The 27,163-nt window shown below is 47.8% G+C and overlaps 1 protein-coding gene across 1 annotated transcript in view; it reads right to left on the bottom strand.

Annotated features, from left to right (window-relative positions):
- Window positions 1-5,905: 5,905 nt before the first annotated feature.
- WBP1 (WW domain binding protein 1) overlaps window positions 5,906-27,163 on the bottom strand; it is a 59,018-nt gene continuing 37,760 nt past the window's right edge. The window contains exons 3-4 of the mRNA XM_069632480.1: window positions 8,629-8,790; window positions 5,906-8,270 (exon numbers count right to left, since the gene is read on the bottom strand). Of these exons, the coding sequence (XP_069488581.1) occupies window positions 7,549-8,270; window positions 8,629-8,790 (884 nt within the window). The 3' untranslated portion in view covers window positions 5,906-7,548. The remainder of the gene's footprint in view (window positions 8,271-8,628; window positions 8,791-27,163) is intronic.

Genomic DNA, 27,163 nt, shown 5'->3' with positions numbered 1-27,163 from the left:
TTAGACATGTCTCTGGAGGTTGAACATAGTCATTGTTAATTTTTACAGCAGGCTATGTGACATAAAATCACAGGAGCAGAAGGTACTCCAAATGAGGTGGGGTGTGCCAAGCTCTCCTAATATGAGTGATACTAAGATCAGTACAAAGTTAGGATACATAGAGAATATCAAATAAGAGCCCAAAGGGTTCCCAGCAACACTGCCCATAAGGAGCTGCAACATTAGAATACAGATGCCCTAAGAGATATGGAGGAAAATTCCAAAAGACAGAGCCCATAAGAATGAATGAGTGAAAAAAAGGCTCCACTCATTCAGGATTAAAGGGAAAAAGTAGTTCCAGAAGTCCAGCAAAACATGCCGGGGGTCTCACTAGGAGGGGATGAAGCATACAAATGATCAATCTCCCTAACACAAATTATACGAAGGATGAGTGAATTGGCAATATTACTCTTGTGCATGGGTACATCTTTCTATCCCAAGACGTGTCACACCTAATCCTGCATACAGGACTACTGTCCAAAAACCGACCTGGTGAAGTGAAACATGTGCAAGTTAGTTTGCGTTTATTTTTGCCAGCCTCAAATCAGAGACTGCAGCCGAAAATACTGGATGACAATTGATTGCTTACCCAAGATGGTGACGTGGAGCTGGAAGACCGGAGTCCATACGGAGCCCCTCTTCCATTTCCATGGCAGCCAGCGAGATGCGGAGGTAGTTGGGGAAAGGAGCAGCTCTCAGGCTACTCGGAACACAGGCAAAGGTCTTGGGATTCAGCTGACAATCAGAACAATTAGATTGGCTGGCTCCCCCGTCCCAGGTGCTAATAAGCAAATCAACATTAGAACACAGCATTGGCTCATCAAGAAAGTGTAAATATGCCCTGAAACTAATAAGAAGCTTGAACTGCTCTGGTTTTAGTCAGGAACATGATCAAAATAATCAGTACATTACACGGTTCAGATCTGTTGCTAACAAAGAAAGAAATCCACATCCAGTGGTCATCTACAGGGGGCAGGAGGGATATATACAGGGGCGTGGGGGGGGGGAAGGGAAATCAGATAAGCTTTACAACTGACCATGGGCAGTTTTACATGTTGGGGACACATGCCTTATCTTAGTGCAGGATTACATGCTGGAGAGAACACTGGGAGCCAGCAGCTCAAGAGCATGCTGCTCCATGCATGAGCATTTTCACTCGGCACATCCTGATAAACCCTACCCTGAAAGCATTCCAACAGGGTCTGACCTACGATGCTTGCAGAAGTCCAATGCAGCCTAGTGCACGCAATTGCTCCTACATGCAGCTGCACTCCGGCATCCTGATGTGGCTTTCTATACACACCTAAGTTGCAGTCCCCTACACATGCATGTTACCACCTCCTAGCTGTCAAATGCCTGTCAATGACCAGATTCAACCACTCTGGCCAAAGAGTCCCTACTCTTAATCCTCAACTATATGTCGCTGCTGCATTCCTCGTGCTTCCCGTCTATATAGACCAAAAACCAGTCTCTGTCCAATTACCTCAGCACCCACTGTTTTCCCCTTCCTGGCGCATTAACTAGGCACATTAAAGTGCATTTTCTAGCATGGATGCATGCAGTTACTGTGAGGTACCAGTGCTGGAACTCAGGGGGCAGAAGCAGACAAGTTAAGAATGGAGACTAGATTCCGTTGTATGAACCAGGACCAAGATTAACTGGAGCTTTTCATACATGTGACTGGTGCAAGGTTCCTGGATCACTCAATGGATTGCTAGGGGCATTCTCCAATGTGTGATTGGTGGAGTCACTAGATGGCAGAGCTGGAGTCACTTAATAAAAAGAGCATAAAGAAGGGACTTTCCTCACATTTGCGTTCGTGGAACTGCTTACTGATAGACCACACCTATTAGAGTCCAGAGAAGGCTACATTTCTGCCCGCTCCCTCGTACTATAAGAGGCGCGACAGTGAACTCCCCCCGCCTCCACTTCTGTGTTCAAGATAGAAGTGGCCTTTTGTTTCAATAGGTGAACTATTTGTCCATTACCTACGTGGACATTGGTTGAAGGGGGAAGTGGCATCAACATATCTAGTTTACATTGAACAATCACTGCCTAGATCCTCTGCATTGATGCTGGCTTCTGGAAGATGCCTGAGGCGGGGAGAAGGGAACACAACCACAAGTCCTGACAGCGCTGCAGACCGTCTAGAATGGAGTAGCTGTGCTGGCAAAATGTCAAGGTTGTCCTAAGATTCCAAATTGCACCACTGTTCAGATTTCAATCAATGTCAGGCTAGACTGGAAATCTTGGATCCTACTACAGATGACCGGGAAAGGCACAAACCTAGAAACCCATAAGAACTCTCAACATAAAAGGAGTTTAATTTGTAGACTGTTTAGCTTACCGGACTGCTCCTTCAACCAAGTACAATGTGTTGCTTTTGCCACTTTGCAGGTTTTAGCGTCATCTTTCCTCCTCAAATCGTTCACTACACTGCCAGCTCCCAAATACTGCTATTTAGTGCATACCTCAACATTCAATTTTAGCCTCCTCAAAATCGTAGATCAGCATTTTGATTATCAGGTACTTGTTTTTGGCCAGCCTACAAAAAAGTATGTCCGTGCAGCAACAATAAGGGGGGGGGGGCTAAATAAAAAGCACAAGAGATCAAGGAGAGCAAACTAGACCCCCAGAGAGAAACCTAAATTCCTGCACGTGGCTAGATCTAGGAGGGGAGAGCAAGAACAGAGCTACCTAGGCAATATAACCAATCAACTGCGAGTCCAAAGGTGAACATGTGCGATTCAGATTAGAATAGACCAAGGATTCCTGAAGAGACCAGTTGTCCTGCAAAAGGGTTACACTCCTCACTTAAGTGACCATACTGATAATTTTATACCGATCATTGAAACCCACGGCAAAGTAGCCTTAGAATGGGGGAAGCCCCAGTCTTATGGGTTGCGGGAAGCTGTCAACTCATTATCCATCTTAGCATTTAAGAGCCGCCATTTCCTTTTCAGTTGAAGTGGAACTGCCCGATTAGGACACCTACGCAACGGGGCTGTGTTGAAGGTATGAGGGTTAAACACTACTTTGTTACATGTGTTTTGCAGGTCATTCTTCACATCACCCAATAAGAGTGGGTCACCACATTTCACTGTTGCAGGATTTGCACCACACAACCTTCGGATAAGAATCTAGCTTGAGACGATTTTAAAAAAACACCTTTATCTAGCCATGCCCACTGCTGTTAACCATGTTATGTTGAAGGTTCTTATATCATGCAATGTTGCCACCTGGATGGTTTCTTGGCGCTCTGTTATATCTCTAAGGCAAGGAGGGTAAGTTAATAGGACCAAGCGGTAACAAATAGCAAGAGCTGTGACAACAGTTCGGTGACACAGATCACTGAGCATAGGTGTGTTTCTGTTGGTAGCCGCCATATGGTGTTGGGCGAGACTGTGATTTGTATCATTGTGGTGGTGGTGTAGTGAAGTGAAAGTTGTTTGTTGTGTTCAAGTATGTATGGTTGCATTTAAGTGAGTTTTTAATAGAAGTCCCTTTTCTAACCCTGCAGCTCTGACTAAGTGCCGCCCAAATTCCTTCCCCATTAAATTTCTGCTGCAATTACCACCCCCACACTTCCATCGGGGGTGGTATGTTCTCCATGCCTTGTGGTCCATCAGTGCAAGAGCAGGGTCTCCGCCTCTCTCACTCCACCCGGGTTTAAATCTTAGGCACTCCATCGCTGTGGGCACACCCTAGGTCTCAATACCACCCCTTCCATTCAGACGCCTCCCCTGCCCGCCACTCGGATCCATTTTACTCCCCACTGGGTCGATCCATGTAGTATACACATTGTTTTGAAGGGGATTTGCTTTTTGAGTGGGAGCCAATGTAGCAACCTTAGCACTGGTGTGATGTGGTCCCCTTGTGAGAGTTTGAGAAGTCTGGCGGTTGAATTCTGTATTCGTTGAAGTTTCCTCAACAAATAGCCTGGTATTCCGAGGTATGAGCTGTTGGCGTAGTCTATCCTGGCTGGCGTTTTGGTGCTTTAAGGAGAGGAATGGTAGAATTTATTTGATTGGGTGTAGAAGCCAGAAAGATTTCTTAATCATCACGTTTACTTGTGGTTCTAGGGTTAACTCGTTCTTTAGGATTGTGTGGGTGGTGTTCACAGTTCTGTGGGCCATGGGATGCATTGGTTGCTTCCTTGGTTGTAATCATGATTTCGGGGTTGTTTGAGGCGTTAGTGTTCATCCATTGTTAGAGTTCTTTGAGACAATCTATTAGCGTTGTGTTCTCTTGTTTATCACTGAATTTGTAGAGGATTTGGAGATCATCTGCATAGTTAATTGTAGCAAGTGTAGCCGTGTCTTGATAAGGCTGGTGGCGTCATATTGATGTTGAAGGGAAGCAGGGATAACGAGGATCCTTGTAGTACGCCACAGTTGGGGTCCCACAGTTTGGATTTGAATGGTTTCATCCATACTGTTTATTTCAGTCAAAGATTTATTCACGAGCAGCGCCGTGCCAGCAATCCCCATTTCTTCCAGTCTCTTGAGGACGTTATGGTTGATTGTGTCCAATGCCGCGGAGAGGTTGAGTAAGATCAGTGCAGTTTGTATCTGCATTTGTCTTTAGGCCGTCCCGTCTCCACCCATCTCATGGTCTGAAGCCTACTTGAGCCTTATCCAATAGTTGATGATTTTCTACGTGTTCCAGTGTTTGTTTGTAGACCTAGGTCTCTTAATAGTTTAGCTGGATAGGGGATGTTTGAGATAGGTCTGTAGTTTGAGAAGTATTCCACATAAACCACTCCTCAAGGACATAAGGGGCTATCAAATATATCATGCTCCGGGTTGAATGATATATTTAAGAGGTTTTGGTAGCTTTCCAATGGTATACCCTGTGTAAGGATTGATTTATTGATGCCGGGGGGGTAGGGGGGTCAATTGGGGAGCCTGCCTTTTTGCTTTTTTCCACCAAGCTAAGGAGTTATTCTCTTGCCATATGGGCAAAGCCGTTAAGTCAGGAGACTTGTTCAATGGCCTGGAGATACTGGACACACTTATCCAATTAATCTCATACAGGAACTGCGTTTGTGGGTTTCATGCCTAAAGCAACCCATGCAGCATGTAAAAGCACTGTAGAGAATACAGGAGAGAGGTAGTGGGGAGGGAAGTGGGGAGAGTGGTAAAGTCTTACTATGAATTGGGGTGCAGAGTTCTGACAGAGGTGCCAGGAATGCCGCTGTCGACCTCACTAAACAGTGGCATGGGGCAGGTTGTCGCCCCTCAATTCTCCCCCATAAGCATACATCTACCTGGGTGCTAGGAGTAATAGAGGGTGGCATAAGAGTAGAGAGCACGATCGGGTGGACACCCTTTCAGTTCACTACGCAGATGGAGCAACGGGCTGGCAGAGACAGTTTGCAGAAGATCGCCCACTATGCTAAGGGCAAGGCTCACTATGCAGAAGCCCACTTCTAGGTTGAGTTGACTACACCTTAGATACTCCCCATACGATGGAGGTCTGTACTCTAAGATTGTGGCTTTATGTGGGAGTGGTGCGCAAGTGTTTCATATGCATCTCTGTGATCCTAAAATTAGAAAAAGGCTGCCACCAAAATGATACCCTCCCTATTACCCAAGACAGCTGTGTGAGGTTACTTTCACAAGGAAAAACACAGTGCATGCTGTATCTAGAGACAGACTTGGGGAGATGGGTAATGCAGCAGTTGAGGGACACCACATTAGCGTGACCCGTTAGGACGGTCTCACCCACTCTTCCCACACAGAATACTAAGACACAAACAAATTCAAAGTAGACAGAAGCGCTCAATTGGTCCAAAGCAAGAGGCGTTGCATAAGGAGGCGCTGTATTTTTATGCAGTTATGAAAAATAACTTATCTGAGGCAAGTCATTTAAATGTCTCTTTAATAGCGAGATAATGCTACACAGGTGAATATCCCACAGAGCAGAGACTACAAACCAGAGAACATCCTACTGTCCGAGAGGTCACTCTTGGCATCCACATTCTGTAGGTATAATTCATGGCGCCACCCAACTGGAACATCCTTGCGAAAAATATCTTTGATTAAAGTCCTGTCAAATACCAAAGCCAAGAGAAGAGTAAGTAGGTTGTGAGAATCTGCACTTCAACCAGACAACATCCTCCAATATGCGCAATCGCCTCAAGTGGGGGGGGCCAGTCCTCCGCATTTCAAAGGCAAGGGTGATGTCCAGAATCAATCTTCCCTTCACCACATATTCTCTGGAAGCTCCTGCCAAGAAAGTCATAATGCTGCGGGCACAGACGCCCAATCAATTTTCATACAGCTCAAACCTAGAGGTCTTCGTACCAAATGACAGAGTCTAAGATGGAGTATACACACGCACAGTAAAGAACCAATTGTTCTTACAAAAGATCAGTGGGCCAGAACCGCCCGACAGATCAATCACTCCTTAACGAGGACTTCAACAGACCTGGTCAAGCTACACAACCAGGTGTATGAAGCACCAAGCAGCTTCAGCATCCCCTCGTGAAAATAATGTGCAGCACATTTAATGTCGGAAAATCCTTCATGTGCGCAAACATGAAATATGCTCACCTTCCTTTTCCCTCCTTCACCCGACTAATTACTGCTGGTATATTTATGAGCTGGGGAGGGAGAGGATGAAACTCCTGCTTGTTAGAATTAATTCAATGCCATAAATGTGCTTAATTCCCAGCACTAAATACACGGACACAGCCAAACGCTCCTTTCTACAAATCACCCCCACTTTCTGAAAACACTGCCTTCCATATGTGCTACGATCGGGAGACCAGTGCTATAGGCGGACCCTTCTATAGTGGTTATACGGTAGTTATAAAAAGTAACCTGTGCACAGTTGAGACACCTTTATGTGATCAGTGGCAATTGGTATGGTGGGTTTGTTGGTGACAAAAGCCTACTCCCTGAGAACTGAACACAGCTTAAAACTCATTTCACCAGTCACGAATGCGCGTTACAGAATTAGATACAGAATTAGGCCATTGTGAATAGCCAACCGTTGCATGATCAGCAATCTCCTGTATCTATGCTATTGCATGTCCCCACAGCTCCTGCTTCGAGGCCTTCCTCCACTGATGTAAAGGGGTGCAGGACAAGGGACAGTCCACATTTAATTCATAATTATGCGTTTATGGCTGCCCCATCATCGCACAGAGGGAAGCTAAGAAGCCCCTTCACCAGAAAGCTACTGCAGGAAGACCGGCATGGTGACAGAAGGTAGATTCCTGCCTGCTAGAGATTGGATTAAGAGCACAGAGTCCATATGGCAATTAGCCAAACAGAGCACACATCAAGTGGCTCCAAAGCAGAGACTATGCAGCAGGGCCTGAGCTTCTCAAAGAGTTCACCTGTCTGCAGATCCACCAGGTGCCAACAGTGCCTTTCCTCTACATTGCAGCAGTTGGATTAGACAGATTCCTCCAAGATGGGCTGGCTGCAAGAGGGGCACTACCAATTGCTCCTTCTAGCCCATTGAAGCTTACGTGCTCTGCCTTTCTTGATCTTGTGTTCACACAGGCTGAACCGGCGGATCAAGCTCCTTGCCTTCTTGATGGGTGCACAGGCTCTCGCACTCCGAGGGCAGTGCAGCGTCCACGTGTGGAGGGTCGCCGATCCCCTTCAGTCGGCCCGAGCAGCCCGGGCTGTCATGCAGCAGGTGGAGTTCCTCTTCACTCTCTTCGCCTTCCTCTCCCTGGACCTGACAGCGACATACTTCTATTCCAGAATCACCAGTGAGCCGTCGATGCCTGAAATGCTCTTCGTCACCTTCCTCTTCATCCTCTTCCTCAATGTCAGAGCAGTGATGACAGTCGACCTCAAAGAAGTCGACATAGGAGGAAAACACTGTCTGCTTCGAAGGCGGGTAGTCCCTGGGTGCAGGCTCCACAGTGGAATCCGTGACATCCAGATCTTCAATGCCAGGGCTGGCACTCAAGGTATCTCCGCTCAGAGGTCTGCTAGCGTCTTCGCTGGGAGTGCTGGCATGACTCGTATCAGTCTCATCAGTAACTTGCACAGAGACAGAGGTGCTGCTGGGGGAGGTAACTGTACTCGACTCACATGAACAGGTGGTGTAGTTTTCAGAGCTTGGTGAAGGGGTCATGGTACTGGACTCAAGGCGGGTGTTTGGCCCACTCATTTGGGTGAGAATGGCACTGTAAGGCGGAGGTGGGGTGCTTGGACGATGTGCCACCTCCTCATATGCTGGCAACTTGAAAGATGCCAACATCCCTGGAGAAGGAGAGAAAAGAAGAACACAAATACACACATTAGAGTAACCATCCTAAATACATAAAGGAACATTTAAATGTCAGAGCTTAAATAAAAGAAATTTCATTTCAGCAATGTTTTAGTGAGGGTAGAGAAAGTAAAACCCAGTCAATGAATGAAGAACTGACGTGCATCCAGATGTGCAGTGAACTTGGGATGGAGATATAACGCAACTATTTCTGCTATGAATTTATAGCGGTGCAGGGAAAAGGATGGAGTTTTTGAAAGATGAGGAAGGTCTCTAATGGATCCTTCCTTCCCAAGAGGGAGCAGTCAGAGTGACAGAGGCACTCATATTGCGTGGTGGGTTACTACTCACCAAGATCCAGCATAGAAGGGGGATAGTTGCAGGCACCGTGGTAGGCGATGAGGTTAATCTCCCTCTGGCGCTGCTGCTGCTGTAGGCGCAGTTTGGCACGGCGGTGTCTGTATGCACAGCAGCAGCTGAAGAGAATGAGTATGGTCCAAAGAAGCCAAAACCCTGAATGGAAAAATAGAAGGTACCAGATCAAGCCTGTGAAGTGCATGGGGGCTATTGCGTATCTGATTTAGGACATGGTTGATATCCCTACAATGACTGCCACCACAACGTAACAGGGTGGGGGAGAAATGGCACATTTCAAGCACATGCATTTCTGCCACAGTACACACACGCATCAAACACTCATAAGGGACCCAACTTCAGCAGGTCAGTCAATTAAACCTTTATAACCGGTTAAACGCCAGTCAGCCGTATTGGATTCAAGAACAGGTTTCTGTTATGAAAGAATCGAACTTCAAGACATGCCACTGTAACTATAGTTCACCATGGTTTCTCTGTCTTTTTTAAATTCGCAGACTTTGAATATTTCGTCATTAGGCTGAGAACCCACAGTACTAAGAGGGAGAAAAGTAACCTCTGTGTAGCCTTTCCACCTCGTTCTGAATGGTAAGGTGACAGCAGTAGGTCTTCACTCTTTTCTGGAGCAAATACATATATACTTACACACACAAAAAAGTTATGTTCGGTTTAATGGTTTTAAAAAAAAAAACATTTGAGCCAAGTTCACACAACGCTATCGCTTGAAGTTACTTCCAGTTGATAAACACAACAGCGAGGCGTTGTGGGTATGCAAATGACCCACAAATGCCTAGCCAACCAATTCCCCCCCTCCCCCCCGCCCGTATCTATGCAGCCGGCTATCCCGCCACGCGCCTACTCGCCCTCAAAGAACCGCCCAGACCCACTGTTTAACTATCCCTAGGTTCAAACTACAAAAAGCGGGTGGATCAAGCTTCCCCGTCCTAGCTTCCAAGCTTTGGAATGCCCTCCCCCTCACCATCAGATCAGAAGAATGCTTTAGTGCCTTCAAGTCCAAAACGAAATCCTGGCTCTTCAATCAGCTTTGAAACTCAGATTTCTTATGTACCTGGGAGCCCTGCCCCAGTAAAACGCCGGATCTAATCTCTACTCTGTAAATGATGTATATTGCTGTATGCTCTGAATACTTTGCACTGTATCTAAAATGTGAATATATGTATGCTCGTCATGTAACCATGTCCAAAGTTGCGCCCTTATGCCTCTGGGCCTGACGGTGCGCGTTACAAATAAAACAAATACAAAATACACATGCAAGCCTTTTGCTCTGGGAAATGGTCCGTCTCTTCTTACAGGTCAGTGCTACTATATACATTGCTTTATAAACCCAAGATAGAGTTAGTATTGCCTAATTTGATGTGGTCACCGTCGTGGCTCTGAACTGAAGGTGAATTCCAGTGGCGGCTACTAGGTGGCATGCGCAACTTGGCTCCAAAGGATTCTCCTACAGGCCCACCACACGGTGGCGATAGTTAAAGTGAAGCCTGCGTTTGCAGACTTTTCGCAAAATGATACTTGCTTACAATTTTTGACTGACTGATCCGGATTAAATCACCCCATTTTCCCAAAAAGATGTTGGTCACAACTTCCACTCTTATGGAACATTTGGACTAAGATTTGTATCAGAAGCTAGAAGGTAACAGCACCAAATTAACTGGGGCTTTCAATACATGTGACTGGTGCAAGGCAGAGCTGGAGAAACGCAACTTCTTTTTCTCCGAGAAAAAACACTGACCGATTGGACCAAATAAATAACTACTTGGGCACAAAGCATTACAATATTTTGTTTCTGGTTTGGGGTAAACCTGTCCAGTAGTTTATTTTTTTAAATGTATACGAGGAACAATGTTCTTTTGATCACAAAAGAAAGTAGAATAGATAAGAAATCAGATTTGAAGGGAAGCAGCAAGCTTCTTACAATGGGGTGAGTTTGAGGGATGTTCTTATGAGTTTGTGAAGGGAAGTAATTGGAACAGTCACCGGGGACAATATATAAGTGGACACAAAGATTACGGACAATCAACATCGGACATTTTTAAGTGCAGGTATGGGGTACGGCCAGCTGTGCTCACAATGTGAGCATGATATACGATACGATATGGCATTTCTAACGCGCCTATACACAAGTGTTGGAGGAAGTGAGGGAGAGAGGCAGGTTAGAAGCGAGGAAGAATGTTAACCAGCATAATAGGTAGGTTAAGAATGAGGCCAGTGGGATTCCAAGATGGCCGCGCTTTGCTGAGCAGCATGTCCTCCGAGCACCCGTTTAGAAAAAGCAATTAGTAGCTCAAAAGCAGCAGTGCGTATCACTTAAATAAAGGAAGATCCCTTGGGGCGACAAAAGCTCTGCTCCCGACACCCCAGGAACGGGACAAGCACCGCATACAGGGTGGCGATGGCCTGCAATGTCCCCGACGCCTGCTGGGGAATCCGTCCTTGGGCGAGGGAGGTCCCGTCCCCCACACGCCAAATGCCGGAAACAGGGAGGCAGAATACCCCACAACATGCCACCTAGGAGCGACTCGAGACGGGATCTGCGGAGCACCTCTAGCCCAGACGGCTACTACCTCGAGTCCCGCCCTCCTGCGAGGGGACCCACACTGAACAACGCAGACCCGTTTGTCTAAGAAGCGACTCCCGAAAATATCCTCATCCGCTGCACTTGTGGGGCCAGCCTGGTCCTACTCCCTGTCGTTACACCACAAAAGGAGAACGCTGCTGACGAGCCCCCCCCAACCCCCCTTTGCCCATCAACACTTGCCTCTCCGACAGAGGAGACCTGTGTCGCGATCTACAAGAAGAATCGGAGATGCAGTGCTGCCAGCCAAGCCCCGCGTCCCTAGTGCCAAGGCCCACCAGAATACCAGCAGGGGCTCACCGAGGAGTGGCGGGGCACCCCAGTGCCGGTCCCTCCGCACGGACCTCCCTCGCTTACAGCTGGGGCCCAGTGTAGGTGGGCACCTGACAGATCCAGACCTCTCCCTAGATAAAGGGGACACAACGCATACAGACTCCGGAGGCCGCAGGAAGGCGAAGCGCTAGGACTTCCCCAGGCCAACCGGCAAACTACGGTCACTCCCAGCCAAGAACCCGCAGCATACAGAGGGGATAAAGCGATTTCGAGCCAAGCTGACACCAGCTACCGAGGCCGTCCTGGCTACTCTCCTCCGCCGATGACTCCAAAAGAATCTTACACCAGCCAGCAAGATCCACGAGGGCCAACACCGACCCTGCAGTGATTCCCAAACAAGTTAAGTGCGGTGCGGGGGGGGGATGGGGGGGAAATAGCGGGGGCGGAAAGGGGATGGACTCCCCCAGCCTGTCGGGGGGAATAACCAACAGATACGGCCTACACAGGGCCCTTTAACCTCCTTTCTCCGCACGAACGCCTGTGCCTCCCGCAGCGCAGAAGGCCCCATCACCATGCCTCATGGGAGAGGCCCCCCCGCTCCGGAGACTACCGCTGCATCAAGACCCAACCATTCAGGAGCACCCAGTCAGAAGCCTCACAAGTGCCACCACATAGCGACAGGGGCGACCCAACCCATCCGGGAGGCCCCCGCATCACACAGGGAACCCCCCACCTCCCCTCACCCCCACCTAACAGGCGCCCAAGCCATCAGTGCTACTAGAGCCGGTGCACAACTGGGAGAGGGAGCAACAACCCCCTGGCAGTGGCCAAAAGGTGGGCACTGAACACCTCGCTGCAACCTACCGCACGCCCGAGTGGAGCACCTGAGCAGATCCTCCAGCGACGAGTCCGGATTTGGGCAACCAGCGGGGCCATACCTCCCAAGAGACCGATGGGGATTTCCACACAGAGCATGCCCACGTAACGTTGGCATCCACAGGGGAAAGGGGATGGCAAAGCGCATATCCAGACAGCGCAGGTGGCCATTCACTATCGCAGTCTACAAGACATCATCACACGGATCCCGGTTGTATTAGCCTTGTCTTAGCCGGATCACCCCCAGGTACAACTCCACACAGCGAACCCCCTGCAGGGATTTCAAGAAACAAAAATAAAGACACGCCAGTCCCCTCCAAAATGGAAAAGAAAACGCAAGAAGGAACCCTCAGCAAATATGGGCCAGGGAAGCGGACACAATAGCTGGGGGGCACAACAGTAAGGAGTGGGGAGCTGAATTTGGCACAGGCGACGGACAGGAGGACCAGGAGAGACCTGTGACCCACGCATCACTTAAGTCTACTGGGAGAAATAGAGAAGATCACTGACGCAGGGAAAAAGCACACCCTAAAAGAAGACTTGGCTGAAGGGATACAAGAAATATGCAGAGACGTTGGTAGACATCAACGAAAGTGCCATCCAAGAGCTAACAGAGGATGTACGGAAAGCAGACACCTTCTTGGAGACCCTAGCAGTAGCAACCCATGACCTTGAGCCAAGGGCCGAAGACCTGGAAAACAGGTCCAGGCAATCCAATATACGGGTCAAATGCATGCCGGAGACCACCCAAGACCAAGATCTGACTCAAGTCATGCGATAGATCTTTGAAGACCTCCCGGAAGCAGAGCAGGACACCGAGATCCGATTTGACAGGATACAGAGTGGGCCCAAAAGGACAAGAAACAGGGGCAAGGCCAAGAGGGCTTAGCGGCGTTTCACAATTATACCTTGAAAGAACACTATTATACCTTGAAAGAACACATTTTAGAAAAGGCCAGAAAGGCAAAGGAAATCACTTATAACAGCATAGAAATCTACCTTTACCAAGACCTATCCCAGATCACCCTAAACAGAAGGAGACGCATGGCCCCGATACTGGCCTACCTGAGGGAGAAGCAAGTTCGATACAGGTGGTTACACCCATTCGCTCTGAGCTTCACCTGGCAGGGGAGCCACCGCAAAATAGCTTGCAAGCAAGGGGCAACTATACTGGGACTCGAGGAGGACCCCCAACTAACACGCCCCTCACCACCCGGCCAAACTACTGCCCGGAAAATATGGGAATGGACGCCAGTCGAATCCAGAAGAGCGAAGAAAGGGGAACAAACCATCCGTGGCCCCTTGCCACACATCGCCAACCAAGGCGTATAGATGAAAGCAGCAAATGAATCCAAAACAGGGGCACGCTTTCCACAGCTACAGATTCCCTGGGGAGGGCACACAGTTAGATAAACTATGAGCTCGAGAGACAAGGAAAGGTTATAACACAACAGCGGGAGTACGGGGGGGGTGGAGTGGGATTTCGAATGGCTCCTTGGAATGGGATTGGGAGATCCTACGTGGGGACATGCTGGGTATTTACCAGGGTCCAGCTCTCCTGACCACAATGCGAGGGGGGCTGAGAGCCAGCTGGGCCCACCCAGTAAGGGGGAGGGGTGGGAGGCGGGGCAAAGGGGGAAGGGAATGGAACAGGAAGGAAGAGAAAGTGCATTTAAAAGGAGGGAGGGGTTCCGGGCAGGTGCACCCTAAACTACTCCTTCAGAGCATAACCCAAGAAACCGAACATGGCTAGACCAGGTCACAAGTTATCAGTAAACATCAACTGGCTCAACTCACCTCTCAAGAGGAAAAAAAAAAGTGGAGCGATACCCGAGGAGAGAAGCCCCACAGTCACGATGCAAGAAACCCACATACAAACGCTAGACACCCACAGGATTATGGTTTGGGGGGGGTATAAGAGAATCTTTCAGGCCACAACCCTGTAAAAAGGGAAGGGAAGGGGGAGTCCTTTCAGAGCGCTGAAAGATGGGTTCGAACTCTGTGTAAAGGGAGCGGATAAGGACAACCAATGGCAGTCACATTGGAAGGAAGGGGAGGCCTACACAGTAGCGACCCTCTATGCACCAAACACTGGCCAGGACACCTATATACATACCACGCTTACTCGAAGAGAAATGTTTGTGAAAACGCCCATAATTTTCACAGGAGACTTCAACCTGGCCTTGGACCCGGTTAAAGACAGGAACACGAATTACTGGGGCCCACCGGTGCTACCCGCCGGGCACCTAAAGCAGAAAATAAAAAGACCTAACCCTAAGTGGACGCCTGGAGGCTTATGCACAGCGGCAGGGAAGGGTACACCTTCTACTCCCATGCCTACAGATCACACTCTAGGATCGACAATAATTGGCTATCCAGCGCGCTGATGGGCATGGCCACGGACCTAACCCTAGGAGCCACTACCCTTACTGATCATACCCCAATGACAATAGAACTAAAAAAGGAACAGGGGGTCACCAGGGATTTGGAAATGGAGATACCTGGCCTAACTGTTCAAAGATAGAACACTAGCAGAAGAAGTAAGGGAGGAGAGAGAAAGCTTTTCTGTAACCAACAAAATAAGGAACACCACCTGTCACACCTGGTGGGACGCACTGAAAGTGACACTAAGAGGTAAAATCATAGCTATAAAAGCAAGACGCACAAGAGAACTGAGGCTGGAGGAAGCCTGATTAGAAACAAAATTAAAAGAGATCATGAGCAAAATGGGTCAGAAGCAGACCCCCGCTGCCAAAAGAGTATAGGGCTATAATTGGGCAACTAGATACGATCCAAACCAGAGCGGGGGGAGCACAAACTACTGCACCTTAAGCAGAAGTTAAAGCCAACAAATCGGAGTGCCTCCTAGCCAAAACGTTGAGGAAAGGGACAGAACGATCCTGAAAATCAAACGAGATCGGACGAGCACCAAGTGCGAAGACAGAGAGTTTGTGAAATACTACTCCACTCTGTATGGCTCCAACCGCCTGTCCTTGGAGAACCAGGAAGCATACCCCGAGAGAGATAGCCTTACACCACCTATCGGGAGAAGAAAGAAATTCTGGAAGGGGATAGTACAAGGGATGAGGTTAGGACCGCTATAAACGCTCTGCCAATCAACAAGTCCCTGGGCCCCGACGGCTATGAAGGAGAGTTTTATAAACTACACAAGGAAACACACCTTGCGAACCTGTTCATCCACATAGGGCAATCCACAACATTACTGAAATCAAGGGAAGAAGCCAAGGTGATATTTATCCCCAAAAAAGGTAAAGATCCGACCGAATGCGGGTCGTATCATCCCATTGCCTTAATAAACGTGGATGCGAAAAAACCACTAAAATCCTGGCCTCCTGACTCGATGCGATCCTCCTCAAACTCATCCAAACGGCAGACCGGGAACATAAGAAGAATTCCTCATTTAATCGAAAAGGCCCAAAAGAGGAATCCCCGCCCTTCTCCTGGCCATAGATGCCGAGAAGGCTTTTGATCGTGGAGTGTGGATTCCTCTTCGCAAACATGGCAAAGATGGGCTTCGACACGCGCTTCTTTGGTAGAGTGCAAGCTAACGACAACCTCTCCTCAGACTGGCGATAAATAGGCACGTATCAGACCCAATTCAAGTGGAGCGGGGCACCAAGCAGGGTTGTCCACTTTCTCCCATCTTACATGCTCTACATTTAGAACCCTTCCTAGCAGCCATAAGGGAGAACGATAACATGACGGGCAATACCCTTTGGTGGAAGCTCATAAAATGGCAGGCTTCACTGGCGACCTGATTCCGTCAATAACCCAACCACACACCTACCTGGGGATGGCACAAAGAGCTAGATCGCTTCGGGGCTGTCGCGGGGCTAAAAAAGTAAGACCAAAATACTAAATCTGACTCCATCAGTCTCGGAAGAACAAAACCTGAAACACTTCTATAGCTACAGACGGGTTAACAACTCCATAATTTATCTAGGCGTAAAGTTGACCAGATCAGCGAGCGGTCTGTACCACGCCAATTATTCCTTACCCCCCTTTCTACAGAGACTAAAAACAAAACTGATTGACTGGGGACGACTAGCAATATCATGGTTGGGCCGCATCAACGTCCTGAAAATGCTAATACTCCCATAAACCCTCTACCACTTGGTCTCCATCCCGATCCACATACCTCCCCGTTTCTTTAAAAATCTCCACAAAGAAACAGAACATTCCTCTGTAACAATAAAACCCAGAGAGTGGCAGCAAAATTAATGAGTCTCGTGGCTCTGGTAGCTGCCCAAATAATGGTTATTAGAGACTGGCAAGTAGACAACCGAGGGAAAGTATGGAGGCCAATGGACAGAGCAGTATTGGGGGCTGCATTGGAAGAAATCCTATGGAAGCCGAGGGAGGACAGACCAGTACAAATGCACGCCAGCTTGATCCTAGAAAACTGTCGGCAAAGCTTGGGACTCTGCAGTGAAAAGGGCTCGCATCACCTACTTCCCCTCGCCACACACGCCACTCTTCTGCAATCCTCAGTTCTCCCCCGGCTACAACAAGTCCACCTTCCAGTCATGGCAAAAAGGGGCGGTGCCGCAGAATTAGGGATATGTACGCCGGAAACCAGATCAAAACTCAAACAATGCAAAGCGGCATTCGATCTCGGGGAAAACCAAGGTACCCCTACGTCCAATTAAGACATTGGTTGGCGCACCCGGACATGAAACACACAGGTACCTGGGACCTTACGCCATTCGAGAAATATTTGGACACTAACGCAGGGGAGAGGAAGCTGGTGGCGAACATTTATAAACTGATTAAAGAGGGGGAAACACCCACAGAACAGACTATACATGGAGAAAAGGCAAGAGGACGCGGGGGTTGCAATAGACCCAGCCGAATGGACAAAGCTATGGGGGGCAGATACCAAAACTGACGAGATTGATACAGAATTAGAGCGATCTGACTGAAGGCGATGGTGCAGTGGCACCTAACACCAGTCAGGCTCCACAGGATATACCCGAAGGTGTCACAACTATGCTGGAGGGAGTGCGGGCAGATAGGAAATTGGAACCACATATGGTGGAACTGTCTAAAACTAGTCCACTACTGGCAGACCATCCACACAGCAATCGAACAGGTGGTGGGAGTCAAATGTGAGGCAAACTGGGGGTTGGCCACTATAGGGCTTAGCGGGACCTTGGGGGAAATCCGGACAAAAGCAGACCGGAAACTCTACATCATTATGAGGATGGTGGCTGTGCTGGTCCTGGCTCGCAAGTGGACATCCACACAAGCCACCATGGACTATGAATGGATCGCAAAAATGTGATCGCTGCTCACAATGTAATGGTTAACATATTCGCTACAAGGTGCCCATGCCAAGTTCAACTCAGAATGGTCAACGCTGCTGAGATATCTCAAGGAAGGTGCAGACCGAGCATGGTGTCCCTGAGCCATGTCCCTCCTGGGAATAATCGCTAACCTGGAGGACAAAGACTTGTAAAAAGGAGCAGTAACAAGGCACCAACCAAACAAAGGGGTGGAAACATAAGTCAACGTAGTAGCCCCAGACCGACTCCAAATCTTCCAGGAACTGTACCGGGACAGGGAGGGAGGGGAAGAGGGTGTGGGGGAAAGGTTTTCTGCTGTCAATCTTGAAAATGCATGATAAAAAATGTACTGTTAAAGAATGAGGCAATGAAGTAGCTTTAGGTTTGGTTTTGAACAAATCTGTGTGGACCATTTCTCGGTTGTCATATGGAAGATAATTCCATGCAAGTGAAGCAAGAACAGAAGCGAAGGAAGGGTGAGGAGCCACAGGGTAGCTGAGGAGGCACAGCAGATGTAAAGACTGGAGGGGGACATCTGTACTCCTGCTCTCTATATGGTACAGTAAAGCTTCAAAGCACCCCAGCCAAGATTCTCTATAGGGTAGCTATGGATAAGCAATCAAGGCTTAAGCTCCCTCATGAGGTGATGCAGGCTGGTTCCGAAGTACACTGTAGTCCACAAGCACCCATAAAGGAATGTCCACATACTAGGTTAGTGAAAACACAGTCTTTATATAAATAAGGCTTTGATTATGCACACATACAATAACACTTTATGCTTCGACAATTCTAAAATAGTAAATATATACAGTCTCAATGTGGTACCACAATTACTCTATTCCATTAAAATGCATCAACTGTACTCAGCTCAAATGTCATACAAATCAGTTAATAAAGTGAACCAACAATAGACCTAGAAGGAAAGCAGGTTGGTTAAAACAATAGGCAGAATACTAGGCCCCTACCATCAGGCACAGTTCTGTACAAGGATTCCCCCCACCTGGGAAACTGGTAAACAACGATACACTACAATCCCAGTCCATATATTGTTTATAGGAGTCTTTTTCCTTCTATAAATGTTCTACCACCCCAATGTACCTGGAATAGTAGATAGAATTCGACGTTGGGTCGTCGACGGATCCTTCTTGAACGGCTCCCTTTAAAAAAAGGCAGGAGCCACGGATCGTCGAGATCCCTCGAAGAAATGGTGAACAAAGGCGTTGAGGCAGCAGCTTCGGGCCTTGCGGTGCTCGTAGAAGAGTGCTTGTGGACATCCTGCGAAGACTAGGCGTGCGGTACACCTCGACGACAGTAGTTTGTTGCTGCAAATTGTCACTGAATAACTTTGGCCCAGCAAGGGCATCGAGTCGTCTGCGTTTCTGCGGTCTTTGGGTGGTGGGAAACCCACCGCTGGATGCTCATTGGCGGCCTTGACTTTCTCTGGCGGGACAAAGCAGTCGGTGGTGCTGGCGAGGGAGTCCTTGAGTTCAAAGAGTCTTAATGGAGCGTTGCGGCTCCGGTCGTCGGCAGCTCGGTGTCGAGCAGTTCCCGCTTCTGTGCAACACAGCTTCGATGGGCCTCCAGCGGTTATAGCAAACATGCAAACCCTGGTCGACGATGGTGGCGGCTATCCGGGGCTTCTCTTCGTTAGCCTCGACGGTCCCCGTCTCCGGTTGACAGTCTTTTCAAGGTTGGCTTTAAGTACGTTTGGGCGAAGGTTAGCGGTGTGCGATTGTCCCATGTAGTCTCCTAGCCAGGTCCTCTCTTGGATCAGTTGCGACGGTCCGGCGGCTTTCGGATTGAGGTGAAGGTAACAGCAGTCAATCTTCTCTTCGAGCTCGGTTTCGAGATTAAGCATCAGTTTCGACTTAAGCTTCTGAATGATTTCTAGCAGTGAGGGGACCCCAGATATACTGTTCTGTCTCATTCACTCTGCTGGGTCACACTCCGGCAACCAATCACTCAGAAGGGCAGTCAGGCAGCCAATCATGCTTACAGTGCATTCAGGCCATTCTCCTCCCTCTCAGACACTCACAACAAGGAATATGTATTGGGACAAATACCCAGCCATTCAGCACTCCACACTTCGGCAGGGCTGTCTCAGTGTGTCACATACCAGAAAGTAGACACCCATAACAAGAAGAAGTACATATTGGTCACACACTCCATTCACCCAGGTCCCACCCCAAGGGTGTACCCACAACATACAGTCACTGGGAAGGCTCAGCCAGTCTGGCCTGGATTTCCCCACAATACCATATATGGAACTTCCACCCAACAGCCAGTTAGGGGGAAGGGACAGAGTCAGGGCTTCCCAGGACTTTGGGAAAAACAAGATAACCGGTAACAGGCAACAGAAAGCAAGAGGCCACAGGGGCCATCTGGTCTTCTTTCAGGAATCAACTGATTCCAATGGCAGGGCCTGGGTATCCCAAAATGGAGGATACTTGGAGCACTTGTCAAATTCAGCATGGAGCTGCCACGAGCCCATACCCTGCCCTGTGGGCCACACACAGTTGTCCCAAAACATACACTAGGGGTACAGGGTTGTACCCCCACCTATGGGTGCCATAAGGGTATCCCAAGGGTCTGTACAGCAAACCAAAAAGAGGAAGAGCTGCACTACCAGGAGTCCCTCTCCTGGTCAGAAAAGAGAAATACATGAAAAGGACTACAGAACAAAGACAGGGAGGCCCTGTCCCTCCAATGCATTTCCAGCATCACATCAGAGATTACAAGAAGGCTTGCAGAGTTGGACCGATACAGTGATGCCTTACTGTGGATAGTTTTGTGAACCAGGGCTCCGTTTTCCATCATGGGCCATTCAGCCTGCAGAAGGTACGGGCTGTAGGTGTGAAGTGAGGGAGTTCAAAGAGCCCTGGAAGCGAAGTTAATGATCTTGGCAAGAGCAAAGAAAGCATAATGGGGGCACCAAAGAGGATTCTGGCACAGTAGTTCAGTTTAGAGAAGACAATAGTGGGTAAGAGATGTTTGGCAATGTTGAAAAGGAATGAGGTCCCCGATTGTACTAATATTTAGGAGGTTGAGGCGTGCTGCTGTTCCAGTCTGGTAGATGAAAGTAGAGAAGTTGTAGTCATAGATGACATTGTGGTTTCTAGCTGAAGAGTAGGGGAGAATGTCAGTTGGGAACTGGATGGGCAGAGGAAGAAAGGGGGGAGAGAGAGCTTTGGCAGGGAAGAAGTCGTCCTCTGCTTTGGCCCAATATGTGGCAGAGACAGTTGGAAATTAATAGAGCGGTCAGAGGAGAGTTCAGGAAAAGAGTTGTGCGTCATTCACAAAGAGTTGGTAAGAGAACCCAAAGGAGGAGATTAGGGCCCCAAGAGCAGAGGTGTATAGCGTAAAAACAAGTGGACCCAGAATAGAGCCTTGTGGAACACCAACAGTTGGAGAGGTATACACCAGGAGACATAATTGGCGAGGTGCAAGGTAGGATTCAATCTAGACAAGGGCTCCATTATGGAGATCAGAGGGATCGACAGCGTCAAAGGCAGCAGACAGGTCAGGGAGAAATAGGATTGATTGCTGTGCTAAGCAGAGGCGAATAAGTTAGAGACATTCATGAGAGAAGTTTCCGTTGAGTGACAGGAGCTGAAACCTATCCGAGGGGGTGAGGGGTGGGGGGGTGCTCAAAGGTTGTGGATGTCTAAGAAAATCGATAAGACTACTGAACACAGCCCTGTCAAGCACTTTAGAGTAGTGTGGAAGAAGAGACACAGGGCGAAAGTTAGTCAGCAGTTTCAGATCAACCCCTTGCTTTCTTTTTATTTGGGAGGTACGACTGTGGCTGTTTTCAAAAACCTGGGGAAAGCAAGCGGAGTAGGTGCACAGGTTGAAGAGTTCAGCGATGCGAGATGCCACTACATGGGAAATAGGTTTGACTAGCTGAGGAGCAAGAGGGTCAGATGGGGTACAAGAGCGGTTAGTCTTCATCAGTAGAGATAGCACTTTGTCACTATCAGTGTGACTAAAGTGGGAGGTAAGAGGATGAGGGTAGAGCAGGTGGAGTGCAAAATATAGGCGAGTGTGTGGAAGGTCAGGCAAGTCTCCAAATGCTGGAAATGAGTGCAGCACTAGGTCATTAGCTGTGAGTGAAGTGGATAGACTTAGGAGTAGTGAGTTTAGAGTGCCCTGTAGCCGGCGAGGATGGTTGAAGTGAGTCAATGAGTTAGGCAGAATTCTGTTTTGCTCCATCAAGAGTGGACGAGAGTGTTCAGGACAGAGGTATAGAGTTGCAGGTCGTCATGCGAGGGGGTACGCCTCCATTTGCGCAGCCGCATGTCTGTGCAGATAGAGCATATGAATGGGGTGACCCATGGTCGAGGATGCAGAGACTTAGGGGTGAAAGTTAGCAGTGGGAAGAGAGGAGAAGGAGCCATATAGGAGGGATTGGAAGCTGGACTAGGCAGCGTTGGTGGAATAGGCATCAGGTGTGAAGGAGAGTGAAAACTGTAGGTTGGAGAGAAAGGGGAGGGGGTAGCAAAGGTTTACGTGTCCTTCTAGTAATAGATTAAAGCAAGTGGTGAGGAAAGGTCAGCGGGCGGAAAGGAGATGGTGGTGGAAACGAGTGATCAGATCTGTATGATGCGACAGTAGTATTAGTGGCTGAGAGAGGTGGATATGAATAAGATATCCAAAGAGTTAACCTACCTACTCGCACAGGGGGGTATGGATAGAACAGAGAGCGTAGTCACTAACAAAAGACTGAAGTTCATATTTCTGAAAAGTGGTTGGAGATGGAAGATTAAAGTAATCTATGATAATGAGGCGATGTCTTGTGGAAAGAGAATAAAAGGAGCTGCCCAAGATCATCAAAGAATGGTTCAGTGAGATCACGAGGGCGATAGATGGAGAAGATATGACCCGAGGGAGGCAGAGCAATAGTAGAGTTGTAGAATTCAAAAGAGGTAGGAGGACGTGAACGTGACATTGGAGATTGTAAGGCATTCAGGTGGTAAGAAAAAAAAATAACATTTAAAAAAATAAACGGGTGGCCCCCTGCTCCCATAATCTTGTATAGATATGAGATTCCAGTATAAAAGTTTTGTTTTTAAAATACTATAAAACGGGATAAAGGGAGTTTGGATGCAATGAAGGAGGTGGAGTGGAGGGGGCAGACCCTCCCTCCAGGCAGAGCAGAAATTCTGACTGGTCCTCATGGGCCAATACAATAAAGACATCAAAACAAAATGTCTGGGATGCAGGACTTTTAAAACCTACTCTCAAACACTTTCTGAACGAGAACGGTCCCAGGGACATTGTGTACTGAAGAGCACACTCGTGTAATGATCGATCTAGGGGTTACTAACAGCAGTACACCAAAAAGGAGTTGCAAGTGCCGGTGGAGAGGGAATACTGTGTAAACACCAAGAAAGCCATCAAACAGTTAAGGGGATTCTTATCAAAATAAACTGAAGGAATTCTGGGCCAACAACAGAGGCGGCTGGGGGTATTATGAATAATTAACTCTGCGTTTGCTTGCCAAGTTACCTATTGACAGTTCTCATGACTTTTGAACCTATGTGACTGCACTTTTGAAGACACGATACGACTAAACATTCAAACATCAGCTTCCATTCAAACATTACTAGTTTGCCATTTGGTGTTTAGCTAACAAACTTCACATTTATTCAGAACAAACACAATATTAATAAATTTAGCATTACATTTATTTTCCGCTATACTGCAGTCTTTCCTACGTTCTTATTAAGGCGGCCATTCCATTATATGCAGCATAATTGCATTTTAACGCCATTTATGCGGGGGGAAGTTTACTGTCGGTCGGACTAGTTTGCTATTTTCACAAAGTTGCCTCATCCAATTCCCGACTAGAGAGCAAGCATGCAGGGTTTTTCCTTGTAGCATTAAACAGGGCAACACATGTTACACACTTTAGATTTCCGCGTCAAGCATCAGAGCGGCCCTTTAATGAAACAAGCAACAGTTTGGACTTTTGTGTAGGAATGGGAAAGACGCCTGCCAGGCACATTGGTAGCGGTGGTAGCGGTGGTGAGAAAAGGTGCGAGTGCCTGGCAAAGGACCAACAACGATACACATGGTTTTCAACAGAAATGTTGTTAAAGACAGCAGAGTGCTTTTAAATCGAGTGGCTGAATGCAGACCTGTATATCAACTACAATGAACTCATTAACTCTCGAGAGTGCTTTGAAAAAAAAAAAAAATGAAAAAACACTGGCAGGCGCAAAGTCTGATGGCTAGGGCAATGTGCCCATCAAACATTCCTTCGATGTGTCCAAAGGACCCCAGGTCAGTAACAGAAGCCAAGAACCTTAGCGGTCTTTGGCAATACCTCTACCCCCCTCCTCGACCTCCCCCATATCTACTGCAAGCAGCAAGAGCACTGGCCACCCAAAACAGGGGAGCATGCTTGCTTTCCGGACCCAAGCAACACCTCCAGGTCCTTAAAACCTGCACTGGTTCCCAAGAACACTTTGAATGGATTTTAAGGTGCCGTGTGTCACCAGAAGACTAGCAACGAACACAACAGATAGAGCAGAAAGGGGGGCGGATACAGAAGAGCACAGAGGATGGGGTACAGAAGTACCGGGTGGCAGGGAGGTGAGGGGTGGGCAGCATCTAGCAAGCCATGCGGCGCAAGGCCGATGTCATGGCCTAGGTGTTGAGGAGAAGAGACTACTTGAAAATCTGGGTCTTAAGTTCTTTTCTAGATTACAGAAGTGTGGGGGCGAGTCGGATGCCGATGGGGAGGAGGTTCCATAGTCTTGGGACATGGGCGGCTTGTTTTCTGGTCCTTTCCTTTTTGCAGCAGTGGATTTCTGGTGGTGCGCTGTCTGACAGACATGCTGAGTTTTTCTGCAAAGTAGCTGAATGACTGGAGGGCAACAGCTTTGTAGATGACGTAGCAAGACTTGAAGGTGATTTGCGCGTGCAGTGGGAGCCAGTAAAAGTCGTTGAGGGCCAGGGTGACGTGGTCGTATCTGCGTCGCCCCTTAATGAGACATTCTGCCGCATGTAGGACACTTCTCAGGGGCATCAGGGAGGATTACAAGTGCCCTTCCAGGAGGGAATTGCGCCATCAAGATGGGATAGGAGCAATGCTTGAACCAAAAGGCAAAAAACATTTGGGAAGAAACGTAGAGGCAGTTTATACCTCTCAATCTAGGTTAAACAAGCAATGGCACGCTCTGACTTGTGGAAGTCTCCCGATCTAGATTAAACCAGCAGCAACAGGCCCTAACCTGTGGAACAGTCTCCCTCCCGATCTAGGTTAAACCAGCAGCGGCAGGCCCTGACCTGTGGAACAGTCTTTCAATCCAGGTTAAATCAGCAGTGGCAGGCCCTGACCTGTGGATCAGTCTCCCGATCCAGGTTAAACCAGCAGTGGCAGGCTGCGATCTGTGGAACAGTCTCCCGATCCAAGTTAAACCAGCAGTGGCAGGCTGCGACCTGTGGAACAGTCTCCCGATCTAGGTAAAACCAGCAGTGGCAGGCTGCAACCTGTGGAACAGTCTCCCGATCTAGGTTAAACCAGATTTCCAGTCAAGTCCTGGATGTGGCACTTATTTCGGATTACTTTAGTATTAGAGGTTTGTGTAACCAAGACAAGATCGTGTTTTATTAACAACATGAAACATTGCCTTTCCATATGTTAGGAGGCACCACATAATCAAACTTTGCCATGCCCGTCACACTATGAAGTCTCTCCAGGCTACATTTAAAAAAATCCTGAATAAAGACCAGGTTTACAATTTGAATAAACAATCGCAATGCAGCTCCCTAGTTGTCCTCAACATTAGAAAAATATTACCACCACCCAGCTAATAACATGATCACCAGACTATTACGGTTTTAGTCTCCGAAATCCATTTCAATATGTTCCCCACTGGACATTCTTCAAATTAGCTATCTGCTCACTTAATTTTTTTTACATTTTTAAAGCGCTCACACAGCCGGGGGGGCATCGAGGCGCAGTTACAGAATTTGTTGTTGTCTTAGCTGCATATCTATAACGCGCTTAAATACCCGTAGGTTTCTAAGCGCGGACCCAGGGAAATCGAACCTGTGTTGCTTTGTGTCGTCTTGCTTCCAAGGCGAGCACATTGCCACGGAGCTATCCTCCCGGGATTTCACCACCCGCTCTCCTACAGCTATACACTGTCACGAGGCAGATTAGTGCTTCATTCAATAAATGATTTTCTGCACTTAAAGAATTAACCATTTTTACTTATAGGAAGCTCAGAATAAAGGGCACAGGCATGGAAAGTTGCTCTACCATCAAGGGTTGATACGGGTTGAAAGGGTAGGCACCAGGGATTGAAAATTCCCAAGTTTTGGGATGAATTGGCAGTGGAGGGTAAATGGGTTTCAACAGCAAGGCTGTTGTACAAACTGGCTATTAGAATTTAAGAGGGTGAAGCTAAAGTTTGTTCTGTCAGGAAGAGACAAGGCACAAAATAAATTGTGTCGCATAGCAATTTGCTATACAATTCTGTAGGTTTGCTAATCAAAGCGACACTTGTGAAGCAAATATGGCCATTTAAGTTAACCTGTTAAATGAAAGCACAGCTTGCCCTGCCTTCCTCTCTTGCGCCTCTGTTCTCCGTTAACTGCAAGTTCAAAGGGTCTAATGGATAGAAGGGCAGCAGTAATCATCTCCTCCACCTGCTAAAGGCCAGTGTGGGACTGCAGGGCAAGACTTTACTTCTGGTTTGCAATTATTTGAAAAAGAATCAGAATGATTTTTTATTAAGCTAACTATATCCTGTCTAGCAAAGACTAGTATGTGTTAACTTGACAGTCATGTCATTTAATTCCTAAACATTCACGTGGTTACATAATTCATAACAACAGTATTGGCAAGCCTAGTTCTGCAACTTGCTGGTTGCACACATTGGTGCATCGAGTAGGGGCTCACCCCACGAGCCGATCCCATACCCCTTGACATTCTCGATTTCATCACCCTGTTGCTTTACACCAGCTACTCTGAAAGGGAGATGGCCAGCAAACTACAATATTCCCCCTGGTTTGTCCAGTTCTCTGCCTGTTACACCAGGATTAGTCTCTTACTTTCCTTCCTCTTATATAATTATAATAAACATATAGTTAGATGTGTGTATCAAGTAATGATCAATAGTTCAATCCAGTCTGATCTACTGCACTACCATACACTGTAGATGGCCTCCAGAGCTCACTTTGCTCTGTGATTGCATTATATATTAGCACCTGTAAGAGATAGATGGCAAAACTGTTTACACCGCTTTTTTATCATATCTGTTTATTTGTGTGCATTCATGCAGCTAACCTTTTACAGACACTCATTCAGAGCTCACAAAGTCTTCTTGCCCACTCGAATAGATTTAATGAAGGGAGAGTTTTCTTCGTTTGCAGTAAATGTCAAATAAAGGTTTAACTGTGCATGGCTGGCATGCAGTGGCAGCAGTGTAGCAAACACAGTGGGTTTGTG

Source organism: Ambystoma mexicanum, chromosome 6q (genome assembly GCF_040938575.1).
Source record: "Ambystoma mexicanum isolate Mex_15411 chromosome 6q, UKY_AmexF1_1, whole genome shotgun sequence".
Lineage (NCBI taxonomy): Eukaryota > Metazoa > Chordata > Amphibia > Caudata > Ambystomatidae > Ambystoma > Ambystoma mexicanum.
This window is presented reverse-complemented; position numbering and strand designations above follow the sequence as displayed.